The 19,350-nt window shown below is 37.4% G+C and overlaps 1 protein-coding gene across 16 annotated transcripts in view; it reads right to left on the reverse strand.

The window, feature by feature from the left end:
* The window catches only part of RIMBP2 (RIMS binding protein 2), a 151,278-nt gene that overhangs the window by 17,237 nt on the left and 114,691 nt on the right, over positions 1 to 19,350 (reverse strand). For 11 of the 16 annotated variants that reach the window (XM_080559635.1, XM_080559639.1, XM_080559640.1 and 8 more), the window contains 9 exons: positions 17,216 to 17,292; positions 15,865 to 15,974; positions 14,594 to 15,403; positions 11,498 to 11,649; positions 10,637 to 11,104; positions 9,034 to 9,183; positions 7,296 to 7,454; positions 4,059 to 4,790; positions 2,246 to 2,363 (listed from right to left, as the gene is read on the reverse strand). In XM_080559635.1, the coding sequence (XP_080415761.1) occupies positions 2,246 to 2,363; positions 4,059 to 4,790; positions 7,296 to 7,454; positions 9,034 to 9,183; positions 10,637 to 11,104; positions 11,498 to 11,649; positions 14,594 to 15,403; positions 15,865 to 15,974; positions 17,216 to 17,292 (2,776 nt within the window). The remainder of the gene's footprint in view (positions 1 to 2,245; positions 2,364 to 4,058; positions 4,791 to 7,295; positions 7,455 to 9,033; positions 9,184 to 10,636; positions 11,105 to 11,497; positions 11,650 to 14,593; positions 15,404 to 15,864; positions 15,975 to 17,215; positions 17,293 to 19,350) is intronic. The other 5 variants (XM_080559630.1, XM_080559634.1, XM_080559629.1 and 2 more) reach the window with 1 other exon arrangement.

Raw genomic sequence — 19,350 nt, forward strand, 5'->3', positions numbered from 1 at the left:
TCTCTTTCAGTGGGATTTCTGAACTTGCTTCAAGTTTATTCACCACTCAACTATATGCTTTTGTGTGCCATATTTTTAACTCTCTTTACTTATCTGACCTGCTGATATATTTCATGTCTTCTAGATTTTTTTTCCCAGCAAGATTCCAGGAAGCAACTTTTGTGCAGAGTTTTATCTAGTGTTTATTTTAGCTTCATTTATCCTCAAAGTGATTTACTACGGTATGATGCTGAAAGTGAGAAATAATGCATACCTATCTTTCAGCAATTTTAATCACTAGTCTTTCAGCCAGAAATTAGGACTCTTGAAATCTAAGGCAGATTTGCCCTTCCAACAGCTTCCCAGCATTTTTTTATCATTATTATTTTTATTTGTTGTTAGATATTGTTCTTAATGCTCTGTAGTTTGCTTGTTATCAACATTAGACAATGTTGTAATTTATTCCAAATGGAATCCCAAAGAGCACCTATGGATTGTACATAATTCAAAATACATTAATTCGTTCTTTTAGTTGCACTGAAAAAAATAAAATCTGTGATTTTAGTTTATTAATCTGCTTGACTGATTATAAGAAATTAATTTCTTTATCTGATTCCTAAACTGTTGCTATTGAACTGCTAAACAAGAGAGTCATTACTTGGTGGACTTTGTATCCTACCTTTGTTGAAAGAAAGTGAGTTCTGATAAATTTAATCACCTCCCTTATTTTTTAATAACAATCAAAATTAAAAGGAAACCCAAAGGAATAATTAAAACAAAAACAAAAAACCTGTCTACTCTCTTGCTATTTGTAAAAAAAAATAATAAAATAAATTTACACATAATATAAAAAGAATGAATTTAGACACAAAACTTGGTTTAAGTAGTCCAAACATAAGCCAGGAATCTTTATTCCTGAGAAAAACAGGCTGCTTTCAGCCTAGGAAAAAAAAATAAAAAAATCTCACAGCCTTAACACCATCATCTGAATGCTGTTTGGTTCAGCTAACAATAACCCATCAATAGAAGCACAGGAGCCTCCCTGGAGTTGATTCTCCCCCATACCATTTTCATACCAGTGTAATTCCATTGATATCTGTGAGAATTATCCTGGTTTACAGCAGGATGTGGGAAGAGAATCAGGCTTCTGAACAGCCATGCTATACTGCAAATGCTAAGAAAGTTTCATGCATTACAGCTCTGCATGTGTTGTGATCTACAGTTTCTTTCATTAATAATAATTACTATACACCAAGTATAAATATAATTGTGTCCACTAGGGGGATTTCGCTTTTAACAGACAGAACATTTCTGGCATTTTAGTGTGACCCATGAAAAGGGAAAAATATTTAAGATTTAAAAGTAAAAGAATTCCTTTATGATCAGTCTCCTTCCTTCTGATAATCCCCATTTGTGATGTCGCTCATCCACATAAATGTCAGGTGAGAACATCCTGACACTGCTTCAGGCTCCTCCTGATGATATTCACAAAGTCCAGGTTAGGGACATGAACCTAACTGGTTACATCTTCATGGAGTAATGTTCTGTTAATAGCTCACAGAATTCTTTCTGCATTTGTTTCGCATGTGTTTGCTAATTTTTCAGTGTGCATGTTCCTTATTTGTCAGTCTAGAGTGCAAATTTTAACAAATATGCATTTTTCCATAATGTCTTGATTCCATTATCTTTTCTGCACTACTTTTTGGATTTTTTGGTATACATCAGCATATGTTTTAAGTCATAAGTAAACCAGAATAGGGGTGAAATATCAAATCTAGTAAATATATGGAAGTTCTACTAACTTGTTGCATTTAACAGCTTCCATTTTTTTTCCATGCTAAATTCCAAAAAGTAGTCAAGAAAATGGAAAGTGAATGCAAAATAATGGTTGATGAATGGGAAGATGGATGGATGAATGAATGGTTGAATGGGTACATTTATTTTACTGATCATATGCCTGCCTGCATTATCATTTGTTTTGGTAAGATTTGATATTATCTAACCTTAACCAAGTTTAGAAAAGCTCCAACACCCATTAAATTCAATGAAAACCATCCCGGTGATGTTGTTGTCTATTGATTCAGCCCCCTGAGACCCCAGTATGCTTACATTTAGCTCTTACTTAGATGGAGATGTTTTTAGATCAATTTCATCTCATTTAAGTAACTAAGAGAAACCATGGCTCAAGACAAGTGTCCATTGTAAGGACCACCTTCCCAACTCTGAGGCTGCAAAGAACAGAAATTCACCAATCTGTCCAACTAACCAATGGAAGGGACCAACATTGGTCGAGACCTTTGTGGCACTGCACTGCCATGAGAGGACCTTCGCCCTGCATGCTCCGCCCTTTCAGGCCGTCCTGCAGATGATGGATTACCTAAAAGCTAAAAAACAACAACAGAAAAAACAGGTTTGTAAGTTACATGCATGGAAACATTATGGTTATATGGTTGGACATTGATCAGGTCAATCGCATTTGGAAGCATAAGCTCTAAAGGCAACTAAACTTAGTTTTTAACTGAAAGGTTAGCTGAAAACTAAATACTGTTGCCTGGCAAACCTGCAAAAGAAAAAATGGTTCCCTGATTTATGGCAGAGATTTTGCAACCAGCAGTCACATATTGGAACAAAAAGAAAAGAAAAGAATAATTTTGGAAACATTCTTTTGCCTTTGTTGTTGCTACTATGACGTTATAATCTCCTGAAGAGTAGTGCAACCGGTTATGAGAGCTGATGATATCAGGCTACACTGAACAGGCAAGCATCTCTTTGTTTTCAGCTATATAGCTTTGTCCAGTTTGCAGCATGTGAACAAGTGTATATCCTTCTGTCTTTGAGCACACTGCTTTTCTATAATGGCCTTCGACTGTTAAAGCCTTTTAGAGGTTATTGAAACACGTAGAAGGGAATGTAGACACACTTCGTCTCACACCACAGCTGTCTCTTTCTGTTCACTTGCAGAAAACGTTGCTATTTTAATAACTAAATGGTACTATTTTAATGCTTTCCAGAGTTCATCATGCAGCCATTGAAATTAACACAGCTTGGGCACTAATTTTAATGGGAGAAATTTTTAAGGATCGTTTCAGAATAAATTGCTGGGCTAGAAGAGCAGGCAGCTGATTTCTACTGTTACGTGAAATACATTTGATTTGAGATCTCCACTCTGTATTGCTGTAGACTGAGAGGGTAAAGAACTTGTTTGGTCTTTTGGGAGCAGGGAAACCTATGGATGCATCTGTCAAAGCATGGAGACTCTGCTATAGACTAATGGACAGAAATGCAATTAGGCAAGATCACGCAGAGGCATCCTTGAAAGATATGGAACAGCCCTGGCTCTCCCTTTCGAAGAAGCTGTTTGCCTGCATTCTCTTGCAGAGATGCAGTCTGCAACTTCAAAGGCAAGAAGAGATGATCTAAAAAGGAAGGCGAAGTAGTGACAGTGCAGAGAGAAGGCAGAAAATGGAAATATGATGAAACCTGTGACTCCCCAAATCTGGGTCATGTTCACACTGGGGAGAATCTTGATTCTTGTCCAGAGATGGTTCATGATAAAGAGCATATCCTAAAAATTCTGAGATTGAAATGAACAAAAACAACATGATGAAATGGATTCCTCGAGATATTTAAAATAATAATTACTGATGAAATATTTTTCCAATTAAAATGCAGCTTTTTTTTTTTTTTGAAAAGCAACATTTAGATGGGCAAAATAAATAAAGACAATATTGTGGAAAATTATAGTTCAGCTAACCCTTAATTAAAATTTAGATTCAGTTGTCCTTTAATAAAAGCAGCCATTATTGTAATTTTTTTTTTCTGTGGGAAAATCATTGTAAAGCAAATTAAACTGATTTCAGCATGACACAAAAGATGACTGTAAAGCAAAATGCGGAATAATAAACAAAAATGAATGGGGAGAAAAAAAAGGGGGGGGGGGAATGCAGCAGATAGGTCCAAAGGATGGACTCTAAAAATTAACTAAGAAAAAAAAAAAAAGAAAAGAAAAAAAGTAGCAAGAGAAAGAAAACAGACTGATTTGGCAAGCAGATGTTAGAAGGAAGATTTATTTCACACACCAGAGAGTCTTCTGCATCTCTGTGGGATGGCTTTGCAAGTGGACCAGCGGCCCTAGAGTCAGCCATTTTAAAGTCGGTCTTCCAGCCTCCCTGAACATCTTCATTAGACAAATTATCTGTTCTATTACATCTCTGAGCCTCATACTTTTTCTCATAACTGGGCTTGACCTGTTCATTCCTGGGCTCTACAAAGGAAGGACCCAAGTCACCAAAATCTTCTTCAATGCTGGTTTGTCTTGTTAAGGTTTTCCTGCGAGCAAGCAAGGGCCTCATGCTTTTCCTGCAGGAACAGTTAGCAGTCTCTGCACAACAGCTAGATGCAACATTGGCAGAAACTGAATCGCAAGCATATCTGAAAGTAAAACGAGATTCTTCTTCTTCACTTCCACAGTCTAGTCCACTGTCTGGGCTTCTCGATAAGGATCGGCTATATTTATATCCTTTGTCGTCTCCAGCAAAATCCTCCATGCCTGAAATTCTGTGCTTGGCTGCATACCAGAAGTTGTGCTGCTGGTCTTGATTGTAGGGCCTAGGTGGTCTAGAGTCTCTAGCTATTGTGGGATTCTTTTTATAGGGCATACCTAAACCCTGCTTGTATAGCAGTTCAGAGTATTCACCATCCTCTTCAGCTACTTCTGGAATACTGAAAAGCTTTTTACTGTGATGTATCTGTTGTGAAAAGTCAGGCTGTTCCAAAAAAGTGGCTTCAGTGGTCTTATTCTTATCGCACTCCTTAAGATTATGTAATGTTAAAAATCAGACAGGGAACAAATAGTGTGTGACAAAAATAAAATGGGAGGGAAAAGGGAGAAGAAAAAAAATAAAGACAGAATTAGTTTTAGAGCAATGGCAAACATAAGACATGCAGCTTATTTAGTGAAAAAGATGTCATGCTTTGAATGAGTATCTGTGAAAAATAAAGACATGATTAAGAAGTTGCTGGGTGTCAGATACAACATGAGAGGTCAGTACAAACAACTGAGTGATGCTCTAACAAGAATAAACCCATGCATTTAAAACAAAGCAATAAAAGCTGCATACAGGTTCCAGCATGGTGAATGAGAATGACATTAAAACATGGCACTAATGCTTAGTACTTTCCTTGCCCCATGCCAAATTGCAATTTAATTTTTCTTTGTAACCAGAACCCTTATCTGAGAATGAAAATTCTGTTAGAACAAGCTGTCTTGCTTTGCATCTGTGAAAGTACCGTATATGAGTAGCAAATATTCCTAGATCTCCTGCCAGAGGAGAAATATTTTGCAAACATCATTAAAGAAGCTCTAGTTTCCTTTGTCAAATTGTAAAAAAAAAAAATTATATATATATATATATATATAAAGCCCAGTTTTTAAAGCTTGGCTTCCACAGAAAGAACTCTGAGAAGCAGGCTGCTCTCTGATGTCTCTTGGTTTGCACTGTCATCATATCTCTCAAAATAATCTTGTACCTGCTTGTTAAAACCAATATTTGAGAATCAGCCCATTAGTAGAAGTAAGTGAAAGTCTCTGTTTATATCAGAAGTAGGTAAAAACTTTCCCAGCCTGAATAAAATAAGCATTCTGATCATGATAGATACATATAATAGGGAATAACAATCTCCCAATAAAGCAAGTATATATCTGCATACAAAGCATTTTCTTGTTACTTGGGAGAGAATACTCAACTACAGCTGAAAGTGCATGGTTGGCATACCTTCAGATGCAAGAGGAACAGGAATCTGTTTACATTATGGAAAATTCATTAAATGTGTTTTTCATTTTTTTGTTAGCTACTGCTGTTGCAAAGTGAGATTGGATCTAGTGAAAGAGGGGGAAATTATCAAACGCTTTGGGATCAGAACATGACCTGCATTTTGTATCAAAAAGCTTATTAACATGGTGGGCAATATTCTACAAATGAGACTTTGACATCCATGAGTCCTTCCCCAGGATGTACTCACACTGAATTCTACTGAAACTGAAAATCAACCATACCCTCCACATACACTACTACATCGAGAGAAGTATGCCTGCAAACTTTAACGTGTCTAAAATGATTTACTACACCAAATAAGGGTCTGGATCACCTATTTAGACATCAAAATTGGCAACACTATTGTAAAACGAAGAAGTAGACATAATTTCTGATGCATAAAGAACAAGAACAGTCTAGGGATAATTCACTTTTTCTCCAGACGAACGGGACAGAAGCAGCATGCAGAAGGATTTCAGTTTGAACCTTTATGATAGCAGAAGAATCGAAACACTGATTATTTTTCTTTTGAAAAAAGTACCTGTCTCATTCCAGATAGTATCAGAATAAAAGGGCTGAATTTACAGTACATGAAGGCAGTTACAATAACAGTCAAAATTCTTCTATACATGAGAACATAGCATTTTTTTTTAGTTAAATAACAGCATACTGTAAGAAAAATTCACCTGTGGTTTCCCTTATCATTCAAGTTATCCAACTTGCTAAGAAAACACAATTTAGTGTAATCAATAGACACATGAAAAGCAATTACAATTTATACATACAAGTATGAGAAATATATATTCTGTATTGGGTAAGTTCAACATTCTGCATATAATTAATTGTTAATAATTCCATGATAAATACTCCTCTGTTGTGATTAAGCAGTATTGCTGATAGATATTTCCTACTGTCTCTGACAGGTGATTTTTAAGGTGATTCCTTAATAATCAGAGCACAAGGATTTCTGATTATACATTTATCAAACAAAGTTCACCCAAATCCCCTTCTTACAAGTGAGCTTTAAAGCCAGAGGAAGAGATGGCACTGCACTGAAAACAGGAAAAAATTCCTTAGACATGAAAAGCCTAAGTATTTTTTTCCTTTATGTATGCATGTTTATATAAACCGTTTTGCCCAGAAACAACTCATTGTCTGGGTAGCACATGCAGTATATTGTCATATAAACATGGGAAAAGACTCCCGATATAGATCAGAAATTGCAACTTCCACAATTACATATAGGAAAATAGTCAACTAGCTAAAAGATTAGCTATCCAACTACAGAAGAAATAAAGGAGAAAAAAAAAAAGAAAAAGATGCCAAACCAAATGTATTAAAGGTAGCCTCGACATCATAAAAACAATGTTTGCCCTAGTTCTAGTTTTATACAACAGTGTTAGTTTTAATTGTCTGCAAAATCCATAATTGTCTAAAAGAAATGGTTTGAAGGAAGAATAAAAATATGGAGGTATCTTAAGGTTTCTCCGCAGTCATGCTTACCTTAAGTGCATTGTGAGAAGTCACACTGACTCGTCGTCTTCCTCCATCCTCCAGCTGCATTTCCGAGTACAGCTCTTCTTCATCTTCCTCCATAATATCAGACAAGTCAGAACCTCTGCTGCTCTCTGTATGGTACTCTTCACCATGGCAATAGTGAGGCTAATCAGCAGGGTGAGGGGGAAAAATCTTTACCGACTGACATTGAAAATCTTTGCATACCACCAAGGACTAAAGCATTTCCTAGGTTTGAATTTCAAGCTAATACTACATATAAATTACATCATGCAGCTTGTTCCTCTGTTTTAGCAGATGAATCATGTATAAAACTTTTTGCCCATTTATGTTCCCAATTCAAGAAATCCAATCTCAGTCTCACAGGTGACCCAAAAAGGAATGTCTGCATTCAGAGCACCAAATCTAGTTTTAGTCTTGATCAAATTCCCATAATTTAGAGGTCCTTCATGCATCAGTAGACTTGCTGACCACATTGTAAAAGCCCTAGGATAATTCACATATCATCTGTTCTTCACAGCTGTTTGTTACATCACATTATAATTTAAAAGTGATCAGCACTTAATTATTGCAGGATGTTACCATCATTATATGATACAGCTAGGTGATGGAGTTTGAAGTTTTCATTCGTGCAAACACTGTAGGAATAGACTGCTACGATCTTAATGGTTTTTTAAAACCAATTCAATATTTCAAGTTCTTATTAACTTCCAATTATTGGAAGATAAAGAGGACAAAGTATGTCTTACTGAATTGCTATTGTTAAATAGGAGTGGCCTTGGTTAAACTTTTAAGCCAGAACATTACATTTAACAAACCAGATCATAAACTAAACTCCTTGTACATTTTATAACTAAACTAAACTCACTGCACATTTTGTAAGCACAGCATGATTAGATATATTAAAAAAATGGGAACCACTGTACATGAAGATGGAATCAAATCCTGAAGCTGCATATTGAGGAACATTTGAAGCTTGGAGTAATGTTTATAAGTGCTTGAGCTTCTGTAGTGAACTGAACCAAAATTCCAGAAAGTCTCAAAATTGGTACAAAAAGAAATGAAGGCCATTGCTTTGACCCTTCAACAAGGGAGGTCAGATGTTTGGCTAAGATTTTCAACCATGTCAAGACATAATAAAATATCTCTTTGCTAGGATTTCCAACTCTCTTGAAAGTAGTGTAGTAAATTCATGTTTGTTTCCAGCAGAATCAGACTAAAAGCTGCACAGGTGTGGAAAAATTCTTTTGGCAACATCTCTCTATTCCTTACAGCATGCAAAGTATGTATGTATGCTGCTAATTTTCTGCTCATTAGGATTACAGGTTATGTCTTTTATGGTACACAGAAATCTTTACCTCTTTCCTTTTTTTTCCTCACGGAATGCTTTCATATGCAGGAGTAATGCATGATACAGAAGAAACTCAGAGCCCAAATGTGACATTTAAGTCAAATGTGACATTTAAGTCACATTTCTGTTTAATTTTTTTCTGTTTCCAGTGCTTAAGACCACTGCTTGGGATAACAACCTACAGATGCATGGTGCCAAGCATTCAGTTCCCATAAAACAGCATAATGCTCCAGTAACAGGACATTCACCTACCTACCCACAGTTTTACCAGTATGACTACAATAATCAGTTGATACCTTGAATAGCCTGCTGAGCTTCACAAAATACTTGTTTCATACCAGACAACTGACACAAGAAAAATGGCAGGCTACTTACTTGCTTTCCAAGTTCTGACCCTTTCAGAAAATCATCAACTGAAGCCCCCCTCCTTTTGACATTAGGAGAATCATAGCCATCTTCCTCATCATCTGAGTTAGCATACTGGGCTGCATTGCTCCTTTCACTAAAAACACTTCTTCTCTCCATCTATCAAAGCAACAAAAAATGGAAAATTGTGAAGACTTGATCCTGCAACCAATGGAGAAATGGTAAATATAAGACATGAGTATTCAAGAACACAACATTTAAATATACTTGTGGTTTACAACAATGTTAGTTTTCCTGACTCTAACCTTTTAGGAGTCTGCAGGAGTTTTTTGGTTGTAGTATCACTCTCACTCAAGGAATTATACGTTTTCATGTGACCATTAACTCAGCTGCTAGCTTTCTTCCCTCTACCACTGTTATCTTAAAATTCTCAGCATTCTACAGTCAGAGGCTGCTAAAGAAGACATTAGTTTCCCCCATGGCAGAGGACTAGCAGAAGACCTAGCCACTCATTTCAGCATTTTTGACCTCAGTACAAAAAAAAAAAAAAAAAAAAAAAGCTATAGAATGAGACTTTACGCTCTTCCTCTGCTCACAGGTGACTCCTACCCCTCAGCTATTGAATGCTGCTGCCTACTCCCATGACAAGGCCTCCTGACTGTGCCATTTAACAGGCTGGACAGATGTCAGGGAGAGGACACTCAGCAGCCTACTGCAAAGGGAGAATTGCTACTACCGGAGACCAAACATGACAAATATCACTGGCGGAATTTGATTTAAGGTAGAGTGAATCCATCTGTAAACTTCTGTCCAGATCTCTGAACATTTCGAGCATCAATAAAGTTAATGTAAATAAGCATGGTTCAGAGCATATGCTATGTCAGCAACTTTCAAAAACAGAAAAAGCATTTCAGTTCTCTTTCTCTATGTTTGTTATATCAACTTTCATTTGAGTGCCAAAGAAACTAATTGTCTTTACTCCATTACATTTATCCCAGTTTGCTTTCCTTATAAAGAAAGGGGAGAAATACACACAGAGCTTATTGACCCAGAATTATCTAGCTTCTCAAAACTGGTATCATCACCTGCTGGCTCAATTCTGTTCTGAAACAGAGATAGTCAATACTGGCGGGTTGTTAAAACATGCATAAATATCAAAGTAAATGGAATTATTTTGGAGATACAATGGGAGACCAAAGACTCCATATAACAGCTCATGACTGACAAATGAAGGACAAAGAGAATATATGAAAACTGACACCAGATCCTGAAGCAAGTAACTAGCAGTTATGAGCAGCTTGTGATGAGAAAGTAACTGCCCAGGGGCCTTTTCTTTTTTTTTTTTTTTCTTTTTTTCAGAAGTAAGGCTCTGCATTTTCTGAAAACAACATTTCTAGTGATCAAAGGTCGATCAGTGCTCTTTATAGTTATGAGCATATTTGTGAAAGATGCCACAGAATTTTATCACACTGCTTCTTCTCAAACCACTGATCTTCAGTGTTTGCGAATTTATTAGCTGCTCAGTCAGGCATATACTACAAAGTTTTTTGATGGTAAGTGCTACAATGAATAAAGCAATCCCTAAAAGCAGCAAGAAAAAGTTTGCCTTTACCCTATTGCTCTCTGCAACTCGTTGTGCAGCTTCTCTTGCCATGGCTTTTGCAACAGTATTTGGGACAGGTGTGCCTTGAGGTTGAGGGAGTATTCGGTTAGGTGATGGAGACCTCCTCCCCTGAAGAGGGCTGTGAAAGTTAGGGACAGGTGGCTCAAGTGTGTGCCCATGAACAGGGGATGCCGAACGAGTCTGCTCCCATGACTCATCCATTTTTAAATGTGGACCTAAATGTTCTTCTTTGGTTTCTGGGGCTCCGGCACTTGCTAATGGCTTAGATTTGGGAGCAGTTCTGGGGTGAGGGGTTGGAGGCACCAGTAGGTCAGATGGAATGGCAGCAACAGTAGAGTCCACTGATTCCCCTTGTGCAGAGAGTGTTCGAACAGTAACTTCTTTTGCTTCCAGATTTCTTAGTCTCATTAGCTCCACCAGTGTGTTCTCTGCTGTTGGAAAGATCACTTCCGCCACCTGGGTACACAAACAAGCAACTTACTAGCATGAAGACATCTATTTCCCTCCCCTCATCACTCCCTTCAATGACACTGAAGTACAGCCTTCAAGGTCTTAACATGGAGTGAATTATTGCCAATACAGAATGAGCTTTGAGAGCTCACATTAGGGCTCCACACAAATTAGCACCAGTTGTCTTTAATCCTTTCAACTCATTTGTTCAAAAGCTGAAGTGTGTATAGAAAGGGAGCTAATGATCAAGTTAAGCACAAACAAAAGAACAGGTTCTGCTGAAATCCAGGAAAGCCCTGCACACATCCAAGTGCCATCACACATTTATTGCTGCCTTTACCTATCAGTGGAAATTCACCTTACGTAGATGGTACCTGTAACACTGGAAGGAGAACTCACCCGTTGACCTTTCGCATAAACACCATAGCCTGTGACATTGGCACCATGGGAGGTCCCTGTTGCTGTCAAAGGTGGTGGTTTCCAGGACACCTGTACGGTCGCTGGAGTGGACCCGGCCCGGACAGTAACATCTTGAGGTGGAGCTGGGGGACCTAAAGACAGGCAAGACTGGTCACCTTTGAGCATTAGATCAGAGTTTGTACATCAGCTGCTAATACTTGTGAGTTGGAAACTACTGATCTCAAAGCACTTATTTTTTCAAGAAGACAAAATATTCTTACTGCAGTTACAGTGTAGAAACAGAAGCATACACTCAGCAGGTCATGGAGCTATAAACTGACCCTCAGCCTACAGCCATTAACTAAGCTATATTTGCAAGACAGTCTGTACTTGCACCTTGCTCAGAACCAATTTTTATCCCTTCAGACCGCATAACTACTACTTACTCTGAACGCAGAAGATGTGAACAGAAAAACGTGGGGAGAAAAGTGCCCAGGAGTGGCTCTGTTAATGAAAAACTGCTGCAAGTGACAGCAAGTGACTCTGGAATATATCTTTGCACTGAATGCACATGGCATACTCAGAAATCACTTTTAAATTCTGTCTCATGACCATCAGTGACTCCAAGCCAAGATTTGCAGGTCAGAAAACACTTTGACACTAAGGTGCGCTGTGGACTGTGAGCCGGAACCGTAACCTTTTCAATCAGCAGCATGTCAGTGTAATGGGCAACTGGACTAAAAGACTCCTTTGCACTGAAAAAAAAACACGCCTGCTAACCTTTTAAGGCATTTACAGTACGTTAGGGTAATAGCACACCAAGTACGTCCTTAATTAAAAGGCATTATTAACCTACTATAAATAGCTCTACTTTGGACAGAAACCAAAGTAAAAACATCACAGAGATTATTAGTTCATGAATATTTCAGGCATCCTGTTCTGTTAATTTAACAGTCAAACACTGAGAAGTGTTTCATGCTAAAACATTTCAGAAGCGGGTTTCAGCTGCAGCTATCTCTGGGTAATAGCTGGGAGATGATAAACCTTAGATGCTGTGAGTTTGCTTTTGCCACTGAACTAAGCACCACCAATTTTTGTTCATTTACTGAGAGAGAAAGCTACAAATATTATAACTGTGTGCATTCATTGCTACCATACAGATCATGACACAAGCATTAATATCAAACAAGTCTCAGCTTCTAGATAAAACCATCAGTGCATTTCAGTAGTTTTTTGTCACTGAGCTTCATCCTTTACCATGGATCCAAATCCTTTCACAAGGATTTGCATGGAAATACAATTCTGGTCATATTCAGGACACTACAGGCAGAGCACAATTTTTTTGCCTGTACCATTAGTTGCACTTACAGTGTATTTTTAACTAGCAAGGCCAAAGCACGTAAACTGATCTAATACTATTCTTTCCCAAGATGTAGATTTTAATTTAGGTTTCAATTTCATCTTCCCTATTTTATTGACAGCCAGCATGCCCGATACAGCAGAGTTCCTCAGTTTACAGGAAAGAATGCATCTGATTTAGTCCAGGATCTTGTCTCTGACAATGATGTTCATCTGCTCCTGCAGGAGAAGGCACCTTCCTCCCTTTTCTCTCTCTCTTGCCCTCTCACCTCCCCCCCCCCAAAAAAAAAAATCAATCTCCAGGGAGTCTATCTCTACTTTTGTAGGCTGTAACAGAGATTGGTTTAATAAACTGTAATGCTTCTCAACAGAGAACAATTCATTGTTGCTTTATCATGCTTTAGCAACTAGAGGGTGATGCAGCATGTTAAGTAGTTGTCCTGAAAAAACCTCACTCAAAAGGCTTTTCCCAAATAACAAAGAAGGTGAGATATTTAACAAATTTAAGCCACCATCTAGACAGTATCTCCCAGCTCCTGCAGAACATATACAAAGTTTAAAATGCCCTCCTATTAGCAAATGCAACAATAGCACCACCACTTAACCCACTGAAATGATTTAAAACAAAATAGTAAATGCCTTAACTGAGGACATTTTTACTGAACCTATAAATCAACAGCATCAAAAGCAGTAGACATACAAGCTTAATTCCCTCTCTCAATTCAACCGTCTTGCATGTCTCCTTACACATAAGTCTCGCACGCCAAGGAAGAGACCAGAACTAATTCATCCCCCTTTGCTGGAATCAATCCCAGCAAAGTCAATTAACCCATTGCACAATACATGTTATTGGAATTTTACTGGCCAAAAATCACTTGTGCTTTACTGTCCCTGCTTCAGAGGCATTCAGTGCTCTGAAAGTCTAACTATATATAAGGAGGCTTCTACTTGTCCTTGATTAGATGAATCTATAAGAAGAGATGTCCAAAATTTTCAGGTATTGCAATACATCCCCAAAATTATGACATTACCCTTTAAACGTACTACATTATTTCAGCTCTAGTTTTCAATGCTACATCACTGTTCTTAAATACTGGGAAAAGACTCATAACACTTACCAACATCTCTAATGTAAAAGCAAGTTGGGGGAAAAAAATCCCTCTCTTTCCAAAACATGACTAATTTGTTACCTTTAAAAATTCATATTATACTTCTGATCACAACCACGCAAACAACAGATATTTGAATCCCCTTAAATCACTGCATAATCCTCTACGCTATCTATAATGCTTTTCATTACAGAAGGGAGTTGGGTCGTCCCTGTAAAAAGTGCATTCAGACACACAAACAACATACAAATAATATTCTAGAAGTAATAACTGTTTCTTTCCAGCACTATCCACACCAACAAAAATAAATAATTACCAGAACTAGTATAACTAGACTAATTAAAAACAAATTGAGATTATTCTGATAAAAACACCTTAGCATGTGATCTGTAATTAAGATAAACATGTCTTTCCCTAGTTTATCTCTCCAGAATGTACCCAGGAACCAAGAATAGAATAAAGCAGGAGAGGAATTAATTATAGATACCATAAAGCAATCTAATAATCCGCAGTCTTCCCATGAGTGTGACAGGGATTACAACATAAAGCTAAAGGTTAGGTTAATTTACTTAGAATTTTTCAGAGAAACTTAACTGCAGAGTTTTGGGGTAGGAAAAAAATATCAAACCTGCTGGCAATGTAGAAAATTCCACAAAGGCTTCCTTTTTTTCTCGTTGTTCTAGGGGAAGCTGCCAGGGCATCTGATGGGGCTTTGCCATGACCTTCACCTTGTAGGCCATATTGGGTTTCAAATTAAAAAAATGGTACTTGTAGCTAGCAGCCTTGACAATGTCAAATTCTTCTTCATTAAGAAATATGACATGGCTGTAATTACTATTTGTAGGGAGCCAGGAGAGCTCAGCAGAAATCTGGGTTATGTTGTCCACTTTAAGATTAGAGGGGGCTACAATTACGTCCTTCCCAACTAACAAACTGCACTGCAGTTCATCCGAGTTACCCTTGTTTGTAATACTCTGAATTGATATTCGGTATGTACAAGTAGAAATGTTAAGCTTTTCTATAAGAGCTTTCGTTCTGCTTCCCAAGGCTATGTTCATCCGTATTTCTTTGTCAACCAGAACATTATAGCTGCTAACGGTTCCCCATCCGGGTGGCACTACCGGTGGCTCCCAGCCCACAATGACACTTTTGGCTAGTTGTTTAATAAGGGTGATTTTTCTAGGATAAGGCACAATGTCTTCTCCAATTTCGTCGATGTTCACATCCAGAGTCCCTGCGCCATTGCTGATTATGCTAGAGTCTATGTGACTTGGTGGACTTATCTCTAGGATATCTCCTTCTAAAGTAGAACCCGAATGGTTGATAAAATTCTGATCTTGTTCACTGCTCAACGTGCTTGATAAACGGGTCTCAGTGTCTTGAACAAAATCCACAAAATTTGAAGGGACTAGTCCTCTCTGTCCATCTAGGAGTTCCCCTGGTGAGAGAGAATAATGTCATTAAAGTCCTTGAAGTGCATTCCTCCTGCATGTTAATACCTTGCAATAAATAGATAAGGAAGACGATATAGATGAAAACTATACATAAACAGCATTCAGTTAGAGAAAATAAGGGTTCAGTGTAGAAAAAAAAACCAAAACAAAAACAAAAAAAACCACAGAACTTGCAGTAATTTTTCTTGTCACCTTAAATCTTATCTTGCAAGTAGGAAAAGCTGACAATATAAAGTATCTTATAATTAGCTATGCCTGCAAGGAGTGGCTTTGCCAGTCCAGAAACTCTGTTAATTAACACAATGACGATAGCAGTAATTTTAGCAACTGATTTTGTAGTAGATGAAGGAAAGCACACGGAGTGTGTTTAACACTGATTTGAATCTGCATCGATTAGCATGAATTTACAGATTTAAAAAAAAAAAAACCACAAAAAACAACAAACCTTCATAAAAGCCATCTTCATCCATATCTCCATACACATAAAGGTACTTTCCTGCCGTAAGGGGGAGCTCTGCTTCTGGATTTTCATTCGGTCCATCGAAAGGGTTGTAACTGCAAAGGAGTACAGATGGAAAATATGCGTGTTCACTTACAACCACCACATACTTGCACACTAATCAGAAGAAGGTGTACACTTCTAAGGGTGCATTAGATGATAATTCGGTTTATTGTTTTTGATTACCTTCTGAAACATATTTTGAATGGGTGAGTTTGTTGTATTGCCTCTATGAACTGTATTGCTAACAGACTGCCATGAAACACAACATATTCGCTTAAACACTATACACTTAAAACCACATCCTTTTCCAGAGAATTTACACACAGATTTTTCACTTAGATCTCTTTGAATACTCTGGCCTAAATCTTTATTTAAAAAAAAAAAAAAAAGAATTAAGGAGATCTCACTTGGGACATCTCTTCCAGTCCCCATCTTCTGTTTTATATGACAGTCTTTTACACAAGTTATTAAACTTCAACAGAGACAAATTAAATAGAGACAAAAACAGTAAGCTACAGCTAAAGCAAGCTACTCATAGACAAAACTAGTTATAAGTGTTTAAATCCATATTAATCTTGGAGCATGAATGCAGTTTGTGAGTTAACTACAGGCAGATAATCATTCTTTGCTGTAAGGTGTTGTAGAAAACTGGGCTGGCCAGGAGACTGATATGTCATTTGGCACAAGCAGTGTATTAGTGCTTATGAGAGCATCCACATGTTATAATCATTCTAGTAATCTTGAATAAATATTATAATCTGTTTAAAATCAGTTTGAAATATAAAACTATAAGACAGCAGACTTGCTTATGACAGTAGATGCAGTGATACAGTTATCCTCAGGATGCAAATGCTCCCAAGGATAACTGCATTTTCTGAGAATTAAAGTGCATGGAAATGGCAGGATTTTGCAGCCTTGGCAAACAGGAAAGGGGTCTGCTCTCTACAGTAGTCTCAGGCTTGGTTTACAGTGAAAATAATTGTTTTCTGCTTTTGTAGTCTTTTGGTATCAGAAGAAAGTGAACATCAAATACTAAGGAATTCAGTTGACCAATTATTTATTACCTGCCAGCTTTGGGCTATATCCCCTGAAAAGCCTAGTTTGTCGAAATCTAACAGACAAACATCTTTGCCTGCTGAAAGGCACAGGGCTCCCTCCCATATGCTGTAGAAGTAGACTCACAGCCCAAAGGAAGCAGGGACATAGCTCTGTTAACCTACCTGCCAAAAGCAAAACAAAACCACGTTGAATATTACAAATATGTATCATATGTGCAATGAGCTGGTTTTGTTACCTATAACGGGCAATACAAAGATGGACTTTCCCAGAATATCTCTGCTTTGAGGTATTGGAATTCTGATCATTATCCATCTGTAGAGAAAAAAAAAAAGACAAAGATTTCTAAAAGATGCATACACCATTTTTCTGTCAGACAATATAAATCTGACAGAGAATGTGCAACATTAAAAAAAAAAGAAATTCTGATATGGAACAGAATTGGGCACTTCTGCATAGTAGGTCTTAGGCTATGAAGGAATTGCAATGCAGATTCTAACATGGCATAGAAATTGAGCTATTTCATGATATATTCTAAAGATGCAGATGATGTGTCTGAGTCTGGATGTTGATTTTCCTCAAAAGCTTGCAAAATCAACCCAAATGTGGATTGGTTCTTTGTCATTTGGTAAGTGGAGATGTGTGAAGGAGATGTCATGTCCACTCACTTTCATGTTGCTGACTGAAGTTACTTAACCATACTAGCCTCTGACCATCTCACCCTCCTGACAAAGCTTTTAGTAAAGTCTTCATTACAATACAACAAACTCAGTTACTCCAGAGTGACCTATTGTAGGTGATATGTCTAGTGTTTCATAATACAGCTATGTAATTACACAGACAACCTAAAATGTTACTCTACTATTTTAATTAGAAAACTACCATAGCACCATGATACTAGTAGCTAAATACTCAAGACAAATGATGAGTTTTTGAGCTGGTGCAAGTGTCAGTTTCCACACAGCTGGAAACAATGAATATCACATAAAATATACCCCCCTTTCCAATCCAATCCAATCCAATCCAACTCAACCCAATCCAATCCACAGCAGCAGCAACTGTTGAATTCCACACTTTCTATTAACTGAAACCACCTTCCCTCAACCTGCTGGACAATCACCTCCCTCAACCTGCGGGCCACTCCTCTGTTGATGCAGCCCAGGATGCAGTTGGCCTTCTGGGCTGCAAGCATGCACTGCCAGCTCATGCCAAGCTTTTCATCCACATTTCCTTATGATTTTATTAACACACTCTCCTTTGGGTCTGAATACCTCTAAAAAAAAAAAAAAAGGAACTTAATTTCTGTGTGCTTGCATAATGTAAGTATATATCACATAATTACACTCAAGAGGGCACACAATGAACAATTCTGCAAAAGAGGGCTTGACATTCTTAGTGAGAGATAACTCAAAAATAATAGAAAAAATGAATTAAATTTGACATGCACGTCTTCTGTTCCTTGCTGTTAGTTCTGCTTCCCTAAATCTCGTTGCTAAGCTGCTGTTTCTTGTTTGACTACTTTGGGCTGCTTTTTCTGTGGCCTCTACAAAAAGCAGTGAATGTTCCACATTTCATGGTGGTAAGGACACATATTTATTTGTGGATAATCCATAGTAACATCCATGGAATTTCTACTGTACAAAAATCTAGTATGTTGTTGAATATCCTACACCATACTCTGTCTTGCGATCCATTTAAAAACATTTGGATTTTATCAATTTTCAGAGGTTCAGTAGCAATGAACATAGTAGAGAATATGCACACAGTTTCAATTTGTTTACTTCTATAAAGATTAAAATGGGAGTCAGGACTGTAAGCTGAGGGGTACAAAATAAAGATCATTTCTTCATGTCTGTTTGCCCACATAAAACAGGCATATAATATTTAATTTAACAGGCATATAATATTTAATATATTATACCTTTCTATAAAGCTTTCAAAATATGTCCTATACCTCTTTATATTTAAAATTTGCCCTAAATATCAACAATCAACTTGTCACATTGTCTTTGTAAAGTTCTTAGGAGGTTCCCACTGGCTTTCTACAAGAATTCTACTACAAACCAGAAAACCTTTTTAAGAAGAACCTCTCAAAAGTACAATTAAATACAAGTTGAAAAGTTGAATGGTGTAAGAGCTTAGAGTAAATGCTCAAAATTAGTTTAGAAGAGTGTTTAGAAACTGCTTCTAGCAGGTGGTATGAGTCTAGTTGTGGTGAGAAGAGTAACACATCATGATAACCAGGCAAAGAACAAGTACTGTAGAATGAGCCACTTCTCAAGCCTAAAGCATACTTGCCTTGACAGGGCACTGGTCAGAATTGCTCTTCCACTTACCAAGGCTGTATCAAAGTCACACATTTTGGTAGATAAA

The sequence above is a fragment of the Anser brachyrhynchus genome (genome assembly GCF_964034855.1).
Source record: "Anser brachyrhynchus genome assembly, chromosome: 17".
In the NCBI taxonomy this organism is placed as follows: Eukaryota; Metazoa; Chordata; class Aves; order Anseriformes; family Anatidae; genus Anser; species Anser brachyrhynchus.